A 15,731-nucleotide genomic window follows, 5' to 3' on the forward strand; every position below is an offset into this window, starting at 1 on the left:
TGAAGTCCCACGAGGTTCAACAACCCCTGGATTGGGCAAACCTGAAAACTGGGGAGTCACCAAAGTCTGCCAAGGACAGATAAAAAACAGTGAAAAGTGACCCTTGGCGGCGCCCTCTTGATCTCCAACTTGACCAGCACCCGACCTGTCCAGCCAGAAGGACCAGCCGGCGACCCCCTTCTGGAGGATAAAGCACCCTTCTGGTGCTGGGAGTGCTGAAAGAAGCCTCAACTGGCCATTGACAGCAGACTCCAGTGCCTGTGGGATAGGTATACCTGACTCTTGTAGCTCGTTACTGTGTGTGTGCATGTGCATGTGCGTGTGAGGGGACCAGCCCCAAGGTTTATGATTTAACTTCATTACAGTGTTTCAATCCACCTAATAAACCAGAATTTTAAGGATCCCGAGTTGGACATTTGTAGCCAACACTGCCACTGTCTCCAGCTGATTTAGGCACAAAGTTACCCTCAGAGCCAGACACTTGGCTGCAGTTGTGCAGGGTGTCAGGCTTAGCTGGAGACAGTGGCAATATTGCACAGGCTTCTCCCTCCAGTGCCTGCTCCCTGCCCCCTATGGGCTGGGACCAAGTGCTGGAAGAATGAACCAGCCTAGTGCTGCTGCTGGTCCCAGCTGACACAGGAACAGGGGGAGTCCCAGAGATACTCCTACCCCACTCTTGTCCCATGCTGCAGGGAGTGGTTCCTGCTTCCAGTGCCAGCTCCTAGCCAGTGGAGGACACCTGCAGAGAAAGGGTAGGTGCTGGAAGGAGAAAACCGTGTACTGCTACCATCATCCTTGGTGGAGCTCAGCTCCCCATGCACCTGTTCCCCATAACCCATGGCTGGAGCAGTTCTGGCCCATTGTCCCCACACCCAGGCCATCCAAAGACTGTGGCAGTGGTGTCAGTAGGGGCAGGTCTTTGCCTTTGTGCAACTGTTCCCTGCCTCACTCACCAGTGTCCCCTGCCAACCCAGAGGCTCCAGCTATGCCTTGCCTCATCCTCACACTGTCTTAGGGATGGTATACTGCATCTCCTTTAGTAAATCTTTGATGTACCATGTTTGATCATGTTATAGTCGGCACCAAATTGTACAAGGCAGATACCCAGCTCTTTAAACACTGATTGGTGAGTAACAAAGTGCATATTTTGACAATGAAATGGGGCTTTTTTCTGTTGGGTAAAGCTGCACAGTCCAAATGCCAAATGGACCAGATTCTGTTCCCAGTTATGGGACTGAATCACTGCAATATCACTAAGCATTTTGAAGCCTTTAACCATATAATGTATGTTGTTTCTTTTCATTGAACATGCTCAATGATTTCAAGTCTTTATGGTTAACAGGCTTCTTTTCTCTGGAGGGGAGGCAGCTGGGGGTTGGGCTCTTGTTCTCCAAATACAGGACGCCCTGTGATATCAATGGAATAATTTCAGATGAAGTAACCATAGCAGTTTTGGCCTCATTGGAACAATGTTTTGGACCACCAAAGAGTTTAGCACCAGGCAAAGAATAGATTTGTTGGAGACAAGGTTCAGTCTGAGTCCATGGCACTGTCACTTAGTCTTACCTGTTTAGCTGTTTTGGGGAGCAGCTGGTATGCGCAGACGCATAGCCTACATAAATCGTGTGTTGAACTTCAGGTGACCTCCTACTTAGGACCATGCTCAGTTAAGCTCAGAAGATGCTAGAAGAGACTGCCTAGTACACAAAAGCATTCTGTGTGCAGAACCCAGTGGGGCCGTGTGTACTTTTAACATATATATATGGCCTAGTGTGTGGGACTGTTGTGTGTGTGGGGGGCAGGGTTCTGAGCATGTGTAACTGGCTGGCTGACTGGCTGCTCGTTGGTCTGCATTAGTGTGGGTACCGAAAGGGTTTTGTCACCGTCTGAGTCTGTTGATTGGTGGGTGGGTGGGTGTGTGTGTGTGTGTGTGTGTGATAGAAGCAGGGTGAATAAACAAGGTGGAAGTGGCTTTGTGGTGTATCAGTGTATTGGTGTGGGTGATCATTGTGTGGTGTTGTGCCTTGGGCTACACCATGACCTCGGAGGTCCAACAAGCTGAGCACACCCATGACAATGAGGCCACCATAAAGCTGGCCATCATCCCAAGCAACCTCTACTCCTGAGACTCCACCTGTCTTCACTGCTGCTGGTTTCCTAGTTGTGATCTCCCAGTGAGAGCGGTCAGGGAGGCTCCATGGATTCTCTCCCTCTCACCCGGGGTGCCCATAGCACTTAAGTAGCAGCCCTCTGTCCTCTGGTGTATCACCTGCTCTACCTTGTTCCTTTCTCCTCCCTTCCCTTAATACAGAAGGTAAACCACCACCAAATAATCACCTTTAGTGTGATCTATGCTCACTGTGATCTGGAACAGCAGAGATCTGGCATCTAATAAAGTTTCTCCTTATATAATAAAGTTCATACCCATTCCTGAGTCATAGTTTCATAGTTGGTAGGGTCGGAAGGGACCTAAGCAGATAATCTAGTCTGACCTCCTGCTATGGGCAGGAAAGGATGCTGGGGTCAAATGACCTCAGCTAGGTGGCTGTCTAGCCTCCTTTGGAAGACCCCCAGGGTAGGGGCAAGCATCACTTCCCTTGGAAGTTGATTCCAGCTCTTAGCTGCCCTGACAGTGAAGTAGTGCCTCCTGATATCTAGCCTGAATTTACGCTCAGTCAACTTATGACCATTGTTCCTTGTTACCCACCTGCTTCTGGGCCAACTGCCTGCCCCTATTTCTCCTGCCACGCCTTGATGGAAAATCAATTCAGATGTTTCCTAGGTGGGAGACTGTGCATTTAGGCCGCTGATGCCTAGGGGTGACATGCATCCATTCCACAGCTCCATACCTCCCCTAACACTGTAGCCTATGCTTCACAGATGGCATCCCAGGCAGCTAAGTTCACCTGAAGCCTCACAACTCCACTGTAACCAGCAAGCCTCAGGCCTAGCCAGGACTGTGCATGCGTGTGGTGGCTGGAGGTTATAAGGTTCCTCCTACCTGCCTTTCACCAGGGAGGTTTGCAATCCTGGCATTTCTTGGGGGTTGCCGAACCACCGGCAGTCCGACCAGACCTCCTGACTCTGACAGGGTGCAGTTTTAGGGTATGCCCAGGACCTGGAGCCTCCTCCTTCTCCATAGCCCCAGCCCATACCTCCAAGTTCATCCTGGCACAAGAGCTCAGGAGGAAGATGTTCTTCCCCTGCTGGCTGGTGATGCAGTGAGTGCCACCTCCAGCTCAGAGTGGGGCATTGATTTTTATTTTTTTCTAAAGGAAATAGGTGCGGACAAAGTGAGGAGGGTGGCACTCACGCCATCTGCAGATGGAGCTTGGGAAACCCCAGCAGTGGGAGGTTCATCTTCAGAAATACCAGCTGCTCCACCAAACGAGGATGCAAAGAGGTGCGGTGGGGTGTCACAACATCCCTAGCAATGCTGAACACCCTCTTGCTTGGAGCACTGGTCAGTGGACAGAACAGGTGTTCCCAGGTAACCGTGGCTAGATCCTGCCACATCTGGCTGTGGATTTCCCAATATGCCAAGCAGTTGCAGTCCAGTGACACCACGCCCTCAGTGAGATAGGTAGCCACCGAAGCCTCGGTGCTACCTGGCTGCCTGAGGCTGGGGTCTGGTGCCTCTGGACCCCAACATTGGAGACATGCCCCTGGTCCACATTGGCAGTGGCAGGCATGGAGGAGAATGGCTGGTGCTGGAAGTGCTGGCATTGGAAAATGGATTCCCTTCTTCCACATCCCCTCACCTCTTCTCTTCTGCCTCCTTGACTTTGTTTACCAGCACCTCCATCCACTGATCAAGGCTTTTGGTGCTGCACATGCTCCCCTTCACCCTTGAGTCACACATACCCACCAGCATATGGATCGTACTGGACCGCAATGGATCCAGCCATTTTTTGATGCCCTCCTTCAGCTGCTTCATCAGTGCCTGCACCTCTGGTGAAAGCAGCTTTCCCCAGCCAGGAACATTGATCCCCTGGAACTTCTCCATTTAGTTCTCAAGCTCCTTGACTATGGGGATCACCTGGCTAAGGAGGGCATTGCCAGCAGTGAGGATCTTGGTGGCCTCAAGGAATGGCTTGAGGACCACCAAGATCTGGGAGATGGTATCCTACTGCACTTTGTTAACAAGGCCGCTGATCCCAATCTCCTTGAGCAAGGCCATCTCATGAATGGGCTTCTGTTGCTCAACCAGCCTTTCCAGCATCAGGTATGTGAAGTTCCACTGAGTCTCCACATCCTGCATGATTTTGTGCTGTGTGATGCTTAGCTCTGCCTGTTTGTCCTGCAGCATCTTGTCCCTCTTGATGCTGTGGTGGAAGTAGTCCACCACCTTCCTGCTTTTTGAAATCAGCTCGTGGTAGTGATTGCATCATCAGTGGCAGCCATGCCCCCCTCCAAGGCATCCCTGACTAGGTGGAACTTATGTGCCACACAGCGGATGCCAACAAAGTTGGCATCATGCACTGCCTTAACCATATTGGCCCCATTGTCAGTGACTATGAACCCACAGGTGAGCTCACCCTGCCCAATAAGCCACCCCTGCACCATGCAGTTCATGGTCACATGATCTCCCTTACCATGTGGGACTCATCCATCACCTCTGCTTGAAGGAGAACCCACCGATGCCCTGACTGGTTGCACCAGTGCCCTGTGAGGGAAAGGTAGGCATGATCTCCACCCTGGCTTCTCCAGATGTCTGAGGTGAAGCACAGAGCTACTTGCAGACCTGCCTTCCACAGCTCCTCCCTCAAGTACTCCCTGCATACCTCATACAGGGAGGGCACGACTGTCCTGCTAAAGGTGGTACATGTGGGCACTTGGTAGTAAGAGGCCACGAACACCATGAACCATCTGAACCCTGGCCGCCCAACTAAGGAGAAGGGCTGGCCATCCAGAGCAAGCATCTCCCCAATGCATTGAGTGACCTCACTCGCTCTTGCAATGCACACTCCCACTTTTTCTGCAGCTTTCCCCTATAACTCCAGGGTGGCCTGCCTCTGCTTCATGGGGACAGGGACTTTGGAGCAAGAGGGGGACTTCTTTGTGGGCATCCTCCCACTGGTGCCAGGCTGAGGAGGAACAGGGGCAAGGGGATGCTGCCTCCTGAGAAGCAGCAGCATTGCCGTGGTGGTGAAGTGTTTCACCTCCTTGCCCCGGCTGATCTGTCTTTGGCAGTGCTGGCAGACAGCATACTTGGGGTCATCTGCCACCTAAAAAATGATCCCACACCACACTACCTGCCCCCCAATTCTGGGTTGAGGGTGGGGATCCTGCTTATCCTCCTCCCCAGCAGTCAGAGGCACAACAATAGGGGAAACTGAGGCACCAGCCCCCACAACCTCCTCCAAGGTGCCTTCCAGAGAAGGAGACCTGGCTCTAGGGGAACTTTGAGGGGTACAGAGCACAAACTCAGATTCCCCCTCCTTCCCCTGAATTTCTTTTGCTAGGGTACTCAGGTCCCCTGCTTCCAGATCTAGCTCTTCCTCTGGCACTATGAGGCTCATGCTGGCAGATGAAATTTGGGGTGGAGGAGACTGTCGTGCTGGTGTTGGTGGCTATTTCTGGTGTTAGGGGAGGTGGTGCAGGTGCAAGGACAGGTGATGCTCCCACCTCCTTGCTCCTGGCAGCAGAAGACTCATTGCTGTCAGAGAAGAGGGTATGTCTGTTTGGGCAGGGGGACTTGCAGCTCTCCCTGTACCCCCTCCATCTTCTCCCCTCCTTTGCCAGAAGACCTGGCACCTGCCTTTCTAGCACACTTCATAATGTTTGCTGTGCTGGAAAATGTGCATGTGTGTGTGCAACTGAAATATCTTTACTTCACTCTGTTTACTGTATGTGTGTGTAACTAGTATCTCTTCTTCTTTCTGTGTACTATATGTATGTAAGTATGTGTAATGTATGTACTTTCCTGCACAGTGATGGATCACACACTGTCAGGCAGGCAAAACACAGCTTTCTTTTTTAAAAGTGTGGTAGAAAATAAATAACAAGAACAAATAAGAGGTTTTGGGGAGAAGAATAAGTTGAAATAAATGGATTGGATAGGGATAAGTAGTGGGATTCTAGGCAAGGGTAATTAGTAAGCTGTATCCAGTCCTTTCCAAGAAGACAGACTATCAGGAGACTGACTAGGAAGCCAAGCCAGTCCAGTGGTACCTTTCAGATGCTGTTGCACAGAGAGAAACAGCTCACAAAAGGGACGGAAAGCTGCAGACAGGGGCTTATATGCTGTTTCTACATCCCTCCCCCAGAGCACTATGATTGAAAGAAGACTCAGGGAATTATCATAGTCACCGGCCAGCTACAGATGTCAGTCTTCCTCCCCCTGCTCCCCCTCCTTCTTCTCAGTTTCTGTTTCCCTGAAAGACTGCCTTCCAAATAGCCAAACCTCCAAATCATTTTCTGAATCTTTTCTGAATTGATTCGGAGGGGGTTTTTTGGTCTCCTGATTCGATTCAGAATCAGTGATTTGGCCTCCAAATCTTCTCCAAATTGAATCAGCGACCAAAGCTTTGCACACCCCTAATATCTTCCTCTTCCTATCATGCTAAGAATATGACATTTGTGATCCTCTGGCACTACAGTGAATTATGGTTACTGTTAAAAGCCATTAAAAACTAAAAAAAGATAAGACATAAGAACAACAGGTGCCCACAACAGGCACCTACAAACTCATAAATCTTACTCATTTCCATGTATTCTGGAGTCAAGCCAGTGAAAGGTTCTAGGCTGTAGTCAAGTTCCCATTGCTGAGGTTGCTTTGAATGGCTGGCGTCATGCTCCTTGGGCTCTGTTCTGTCATCCTTTAGCTTTCTGAACAGCTTCTTTAACTTCCTAGGAAAGAAAAGGACTAATTGAGCCAACTCATTCTTTTTGGCAGGAATTCAACCCAAGTCTTCACTCTGTTCTACCAATTTTATGCCACATTATCACTCTTCGGCTTACTACCACATTACTCATGCTATCTAATGAAGAATCTGGGATGCTCACTGTCAGAGACAGGATGCTGGACTGGCTTTGGAACTGATCCAGTATACCATTGTCCATGGTCCTGTGTAACCACCTTAACATTACTAAAATTATACTAGCATAAAATTGATATAACAATGTTAGGGGTCATTCTTTATTATAATTATTTAGATCTAGATATACATTAATTGTGCATCTGTCTAAGACTTTAGGCACCTTATCAAATATTAATAATTCATAAACAATCATAGTATTCACTCTCTACCCCTTAAGAAAGATAGATATGTAGCCTTAGATCTCCACCAATACTGCACACATCCCAGTGCTGGCTACTAGAAAAGCCTGGGGAAAGAGATGCACCACGTGATGGGCCCGGAAACTGAAGAGACTGGAAAGGATATGCATTAGGGCTGTGTGAAATTTCACCGGCCATTTTGTTTCAACACTGTTTCGATCAATTTCGAGGTCAAACAGCAAAATGAAAACAAAACAAAGGCCCTTGAAATAGCGTCAAAACAAAACAAGGCTGGTCAAAACGTTTTGAAAGTCAAAACGTTTTGACCATAGCCTGGGGATGGGAAGTCAGTCCAGCTGGGCTGACTTGCCATCCCCAGTGCAAGATCCGATAGGGGCGGAAAGCAGCCCAACCTTCCTAGTCCCCCGCAATAGATTGCACCGGAGGCAGAAGGCAGCCCAGCTGGGCTGCTTTTTAATCCCTTGCACTAGATTGTGCTGGGGGGTGGAAGGCAGCCCAACTGGGCTCCTTCCCAGTCCCCCGCAATATATTGCACCGGAGGTGGAAGGCAGCCCAGTTGGGCTGCTTTCTAATCCCTTGTACTAGATTGTGCTGGGGGCGAGCGGCAGCCCACCTGGGCTGCTTCCTACTCCCTCGCACTAGACCGCACCGGGGGTGGGAGGCAGCCCGGCTGGGCTCCCTCTCAACCCCTGGCATGATATAGCACTGGAAATGGGAAGTCAGCCTAGCGGGCCTGACTTCCCATCCACAGCGAAACTCGAAACAGCATCAAAACAGCTTTTCTGTTTCAAAGGAATGGAACAGCTGTTTCAACTCGAAATGAAATTCGAGATGAAACACCGTTCCATTGAACTGCCAAAACTCAAGGCAAATGGAATGGTGCCATTTTGCACAGCCCTAATATGCATGAGGTAAATTCCTGATCTTAGGTTCCTGCACTGAGAGTCAGCAGTTGTTAATTTTTCAAACCAAAGTAGATCCATCAAGATCATGTCTCCTGACTACAACAGTTACATGGTATGGGGAAGAGGAGGAATATGGAGATGGTCTCACAAGCAGAAGGTACCAAGACCTTTAAAATTCTTCAAAGTGAATACTAATACCAGAAAATCAACCTGAAAAGCAAAAGCCAACCAGTGCAAATCTTGGAAGAATGGTATTGTGTGTCCACAGCAAGATATGTTTCCTCAAAAACAAGCACAAGTAAATGTCAGCAAAAAGGGTCCAAACATGGCTTGTTGACCTCAGGCAGAAACTCCCTATTCCTCAGCTAATCTAAGTGGTATAGATGGTAATAATAATAATAAAAAAATCACCAATTTCAATCATGCCAATAAAACATATTAAACGTGGAACAGAAGTAATAGTATCACACTTATAAATTGCCTTTCATCCTGAGGGACCTCCAGGGCTTGATTCTAAACTACATCTGAACTATGCTAACATAAAACTGGGAGATGCAGCTTCAGGGGATCATGTACAGATCAGAACATGAGTCAGGTGAACAGAATTTGGCCCTTGGTAATACCTGGTCCCTTTGATGCACACCCAAATCCTAGAGCAGCCATGCAATCCCAACAGAAATAAAAATAACACCCAATAACATGCTAATCACAGAAAGGTGTCATCTACATTAAATGTAGTCATTAGTGTCTGCAGCAACCTGGTGCAATAGCTTGTATTTTGAACCAAGGGGAATGAATAGGAGAGTGAAGTATATATCCTGAAGCTGGAGATAGAGGTGGTGTTTATTTTTAAATCACTGGAAGCTAAGAAATTATATAACTATTAACATCAACCCTGAAGAGGTTTATCACATGTTTACAAAAACAGACTTGTATCACTACAGCAATCTCTTTTGTTGAGAGTGTACTGGCACATACATAAGTCAATAGGACAGCCAAAGAGAAGAGATTTATAGATAGCTCATAAGAGTTATGTCAAAGGGAGTTGTATGCGTGTCTGAGGGCACAACACAACTGTGCACAGTCTTATTTTAAAGCTTTCTCTTAATAGTTTAAAAGCCCTAAATCTGTATTCAGATGCACCTTTATGTGTATAAATGGTAAAACAAAAATAGACCTGGCACCAAAATCTCAAGGATTATTCTTGTGAAATTTCTCCCTCATGAATCAGCATAGCAGATCCTGAAAAACTTCTGCTCTCTGAACAGTAAAAGGCTCTCATGACCAAATATTCTGGTGAGATTTTTGGCTGCCACTAAACCAGACAAAGAAAAACTTCCATTTCTATTCTGGATTTGACCCAAAGCCACCTGATTTCTCCAGTCCCATAATTCAAAGGATTTTGGCTTGAAGTTTTGATTTTGACCTGACTCTCTAATTGTAACTACTAGAATAGGCATCTGAGTAAAGAAAAATTCTGAGGAAATAAAAGAGGCATGCCATCTTGGAAGCATTAAACTTATCACTAAATTACTAGCACATTTATAGCAATATTGTATCTCAATGCAGTGTTACAACCATAAGGTGCAGACTTACAAGTAGTAAAGATTCGCTGATGGGAATAGAAGCTATTGCCCTATAAGCACAATCTAGAATAGTGTATATTTCAATACAAAATGCAATCCAAATCTAAAAAATGCAGAAGCTATATATCTCACTAGTATAGCTGGTAACATGTGGATTTCAGTTTCCTAAACAGTTCTATCTTAATTTACAGATTGAAAAAATATTGATGAAAAAGTATAAAAGACTACGAAGTTTCTCCAAAATTTGAGTAAAACTAAATGCAAAGGACCTAGCATCAGACCCAAAGATTTATGTTTATCATATTTTTCTCAGCTTTCAGGGGAACATTTATATTTTACAGAGATGTACACTGCTGTACAACAGATCACATATGTACGGTATGAGTGAAAATCCAGATTAATTCCAATGAAGTGTGGCCAATAGCTTAACCAGGGACTCCCACCAAATTTTCTCTGACAGCTTGTGATAAATGCCTGGAAACAGCGGTGCATGTGTCTTTGACATGAAGTTGGGAGAAAGCTGTGGATTTATTCATTTGTTCCCATGTTTAAATAAACCTGCCTTCTCAAGCCCCCTAACTGGAAGACAGGGACCATGCAGACCAGGAACAGGTTTATATTAAGAAAACTCTGCTGTATACATTTATATTTTGTGCCTGAAAAATATACAGGGATCAGAGCCTCCAGTAGTGCAGTGCTGCAGGTACCCCAGAAATTACACACAGAAAAGTCCTATGTGGTCTCGACATGCTGCAGCATGTTCTATATCACTCAGTATTGGGGAACACTGGGTCAGAGGAAAGGGAAGTGAACGTGGCTGGAGTCCTAAGGTTGCTCTAAATTGGGAAAGAGATGGAACCAGCCTTAGTCATTTCCCTGCCTCCCCCCAATTCTGCCCCAGGGTTTCATAACCTTTACCCTTGGCTGGACCACACTTGCTTCTGTTCCAGGTGAAGATGAGGCTAGAGCCCTCTGCGTATAATGATCATACAGAGTATTCAGTTGACATCAATAGAATAGCTAGTGAGATTTTTAAGACTGTATAAGAAAGAACTAGATGACTCTCTATCAAATTTTCTTTCTGTTTGATGCTAACTCATCTGCTTTGAGGGCACTGCCCCAGGGGGATGGAAACAAGGGCACAAGAGACCCCACCCATGTCAGGACCTGGGATGGAGACAGCCTGTTCCTGCAAGAAAAGCCCTGAAGCCAGGGCAAACTTACCTGTTTCAGGCAGGGAAGAGACAGATGAGCCACACTGGCACAGAGCACCCACGCAGTTTGTGAGCTGTGTTTATTTCTGGTTAAAAGCAAGACGGGTAGGTGACATCATCTTAGGACACAACCCAGCTGAAATAAATGCCAGCAGCAAGACCATGGTGGAAGCACTACAGCAAGCAGGCAGCGAAAATGCTTCCCGCACTGGGCACGAATGGTGCCAGGGACTGTCAAGGTGTAGCATGAACTAAACTAATGTAGCTGATGTTAACATAGAGTGTAATAGTAGTGAACTGTAACCATGTTATTCTTGTCCTGTAAGCAACTTGAAAACTCCATTTTGTATCCTTCTGCTTGACATAAGTGAATGAACTCTGCATAACCTTTATGTATGACTGTGTGTAAAAGGGTGAATGGTGAGAAAATGGCATAGAGATGAGAGAAGAAGATTTAACTGTTTATGTAAGCAACAAGGTGCCAAATGTAAGTTACCAGTCAGTAAACTAATTAATGAATGGCTGAAGAATCCCTTCTAGGCCTAGGGCACAAAGAAGATAACAAGGAGAAGGAATGCACCCATCCTGCCAGACAGGCAGCAAAAACACTCCAAGGCTGAGATAAGCCGAAGAGAAAAGAAGAACAACTGCAAAAACAGAAGCTGGGTATGAAAAAACCTCAAAGCACTGAAACAAAGGATGCCAGTCCCTATAAAAGAACACGTTGAAAATGCCAAGTTGGGTGAGTCTCTTTCTTTACTGCTGTTTCATCGAAGCACAGATGCATCTGCTCACCCAGCTCCAGCTGTTATCTTCAAATTTGCTATCTTCAAATCATCATCATTTACTCAATAAACCCAGGTTGGCCACCCTGGGATGATATTTAGCAACTATTGCTGGTAACTATATCTGGTGTATGTGTGGATGCAATGGTTGTTTTGTGTATGTGTATGCCTGTGTGTAATTATGTGTATGATGATTTATATGCATTTATATGAATGGTGTGCCTGAACTTCTATGTCTAACTCATGTGATCAATAAATGCAGCACCTTGCCTTATCCCCCTTTATAAATTCTCGCTTGTGATTTGAGCAATTAGCAATTTGAGTAACAAAGGGATCCTGCAACAGACCCGTTGGAGGGGTCTGCAGGGAGGGGAAGGAGCGAGGACAGTGTTGAGGGACTGCAGGAGCCACAGATGCTGGGCCAGTGACTGGGGACAGGCCAAGGCCCTACCCCTTTGTCCTTTCTGTTAATTTCCTCCTTTTCTTTTACTTTTGTGGATTGCCCCAAGGAACCCTGAGGTGAGGGTCAGAGATACAGGTAGTGCTCTGGGGTTAGGAGCAGCCAGGATAGCACGGCAGGCAGCCTAGCCATAACAACAGACCCAGCAGAAGAGCAGGGATGGCTTAATGTTGAGAAGAGAATGGGAGCTGACACTGGAGGGCAAGCCATCCTACCATCAAGTGGCCATCCTAGAGGCTGGCGCATGGATGGGATGTAAGGGAGGTGGAGCACCATGAATACCACCAGGAAGTATGACCGATCCAAGAGGGACCACAGGAGGGGACCCCACCACTGAAAGAAAGATCAAAGTTGTGGCAGATGAGTTTCTGGGTTTCCTTCAGGGAGAACATGGACCCTCTCTGAGACCACTGGAATAAACACAGCAGCCAGTCCCAGGCACATGCTCCAAGTCAGCACAAGAGCGCCTCCTTGAGACCAGGCAGGCACAGGCACTAATATTTACTCTTTGTAAGTATTTTTATGAAATTCAAATAGTGCTTTCTCTGGCTGCAGTGATGTAGCACTATTCATGGGCACAGGTAGGGAAGGATCAATGACACAATCAGTTCCGTAGTAAGGAAGTTTGGTGCCTGGGGCATGCCCGCAGCAGCAGCCTGCCCTCACCCCATGCAGAGAGCTGGGGGCACATGCTGCCTGAGAGTGCATGCTGTGATGGGATGCCCTTCCCCCATTCCCGCACCCCTCCCCCCAAATGAGCTGCTCACAGCTCTGTTCCACACCCCACCCTGTCTGGGCAGTGCCTGTTGATGCCTTAGGCACCTAGGGTGGTCACCCCACTCACCTCCCATGCCATGCTATGGCACTGGACACAATTCCACTAACCTCCCCTTCAATTTAATGCAGAACTTTTAACAAAGAACTGGAAGATCCTTCCAGCACATTTCTGAGTATTTTCCTGATGCTGATAGGGGATCTCACTAGACAGTGAGCAGTTAATTAAGGAAATTATTAATACCATTTTTCCAGAACTACTTTTGTTCCGTAAAATTATACAGTCCATAAATGTCCCTCTCCTTTCTGTGCACAGAGGCAATTAAGGTGCACATTTCTGATGAAATTCTATTCCAGCCTCCTCCTCGCCCTGAGGCTAGTCTGTGTCCCTCTCCCATAATCTCAGGTGTCTATCATTCCAGTTGCTAAGCAACCAGTTCTGCCTACTTGACTGACTGATGGGAGGGGAAAACTCTCTATTGTCCTAAGCAGTGACCTCATGGCCTGAGAGCAGGGGCTGAAGCCTCTGTCACTCTACCAGGCAACCAGTGATGCTTTTTTAATTGTCCAACAACACCTGCCCTGATTGGGTATAGAGAGTGGGGTCAGATAAGTTATTTAAGAAGATCTTCCTGGAGGAGGGATGAAGGCCATATTGGGGAGCAACTAACCAGTCAGAAAGATGGGGGGGCTCTCTCTCTGTCTCTTAAAGTTCATGGACATACCATAAACTGCCTGCCTCCAGAGGAAAACTCAATCAGCCTTTGGATGATACTTGTGAGTAAACTACTTGAAACCTATCTAAATATATAGCTTGCAGTAAAGGAGATGCTTGATCAAAGGCTACCTAGCCACACTGTTTGCTCTAACGTTATTTTGTGATGCAGCTCTGTCCTGTACCCTTCCCCAAGCCAACCTTGTGTACCAATAAAGTTTTCCACTGTACCAAGTGTGGTGAACTCACTGGGAGAGGGTTTGGGCATGCCTTTTTTATTCCTTTGGCTCAGATAACCAAGGGAGGCTTCTTTTGTGCTTCAGGCTAAACAAAGCACCCCGAGTTGTCACAGTGAGTCAAGCACCCTCAAGGAATACAAAGCCTGTGTACCCCAGGGGGCACAGGACCCAAAAACAGTCCAGACCCCTGGGTGGTGGAAGCAATGACCCCCCGGCTTGCAGGTATGCTCCACGAAGGGGATTGGCCAAACGTGAGGCAGCCCCAGGGAGGTGCTCAGAGCTTGGTAGGTGGTCGGGTGCAATGAGGTGGGTGACTCAGCAAAGGAATGGCCTGCCACACACACGACCTCCCCTCTGTATTCATTTGCACAAATAGACATGGAAACCTCAGGATTGGTTGTAGCCTCACTGTGATTTAATGCCAGCAAAACTCTTTAATCTTGGATGCAGGTGGATGTTCTTGGGTGGGGATAGTCCTGACTTTCCCTGAGTGTGAGATCAGAATCAAAACCTGCGAGTGTGCTGGGGTATACATACATCTGTGAGAAGCTGGGAGCTAAGTGACTGTAGGTTGCATGCATGGTGGGTTGCTGGAAGAGCATCCAGTCATTTGAGATGGGGATTCAGGCATTCTCCAGTGAAAGGGATATGCGTTTATCTTTGTTGATATATACTTGTATGGAGTACATACACCCCTTAACAAGAGCAGTGCATATATATAAAAGATTCAACTTCTATCTGATGTATATTATGTTTTCACCCCATGAACATGGTTTTCTGTGTTTTCATTTTGACTTCACCAGTCCCAGCTTCTATTTCCCTATCTATAAAACAGGAACCTTCTCGGTAAAGCACTTTCAGATCTAGAGATGAAGAGTGTTATTTGAGAGTGAGGATTCATATCGATGCTGTTCCTGTGTTATCAGTGGTGAGGCTATAAAGTAGTGGTTTTCAGCCTTTTATACTTGAGGTACCCTTCATCAGACTCAAGGCACCCCTCCACAACATTTGTGAAAAACAAACCATTTTAAAAAAACAAACCGTGCTTACTAGGGCTGTGCGAAGCTTCGGGTGCTGATTCGATTCAGAGGAGATTCGGCCTGATTCAGTGGCCAAATCTCCAAATCCAAATTGAATCAGGAAATCAACAGAAAGGTCCAACTTGATTCAAAGCTTTCTGAACTGATTCGGAAAAGATTTGGTGAGCTTCGGCGATTTGGGCAGTTCCTGCTTGCTGCCGCAGGGAGGTGGACCTGGACTCTGTACTAGTAAGTGGGGGGTGGGGAAGGGGGGGCTGGAGGAGGGAGGAAGGGACCATGGGAAAACCCTGCCTGCTGTCTCAGCTCCCCCCCATGGCTGCTCCACCTGCTCTCTCAGCTCCTGGCTCTTTTAAAAAAAGCTCCAATTTGTCACGACCCAGTGATTTTTGTGCCTCGGCACTATGGAATTTCCTGGCCACATGAGAGCTCCTTTGCACGGCAGAGTGTTCTGCTGCAATTGAGAGCCCGCGTGCAAGAGAGAGTTCCCGCCAATTTGCAGTTTCCTTTGCAGGATGCATTTCTTCTTTGCAGCACAGAAATGCACGGTGCAAAGAGTTCCCGCTATTCGAATGTAAATTTGTGCCCTGCTATTGGCCAGTGCTAAATTATTCACACGTGGCAGCTAGTAATTGGCTCGCTGGCCATTTAAAATTCCGCACGACTTCCGCCCAAGTTGAAGAGCTTTGAGCACGCTGCAGAGTGCCTCTGAAGTTATCTGACTTGCGGCTGCCGATCAATAGACTGATCACCTATCGATCTTTCTTCCCGTC

The 15,731-nt window shown here is 47.2% G+C and overlaps 1 protein-coding gene across 1 annotated transcript in view; it reads right to left on the reverse strand.

Annotated features, from left to right (window-relative positions):
* Positions 1-15,731, reverse strand: part of ANO2 (anoctamin 2) — a 321,678-nt gene that overhangs the window by 36,269 nt on the left and 269,678 nt on the right. Inside the window, exon 23 of the mRNA XM_025210200.1 lies at positions 6,704-6,852. Within this exon, the coding sequence (XP_025065985.1) occupies positions 6,704-6,852 (149 nt within the window). The remainder of the gene's footprint in view (positions 1-6,703; positions 6,853-15,731) is intronic.

This window comes from Alligator sinensis, unplaced genomic scaffold, assembly GCF_000455745.1.
Source record: "Alligator sinensis unplaced genomic scaffold, ASM45574v1 scaffold35_1, whole genome shotgun sequence".
NCBI classification, from domain to species: domain Eukaryota; kingdom Metazoa; phylum Chordata; order Crocodylia; family Alligatoridae; genus Alligator; species Alligator sinensis.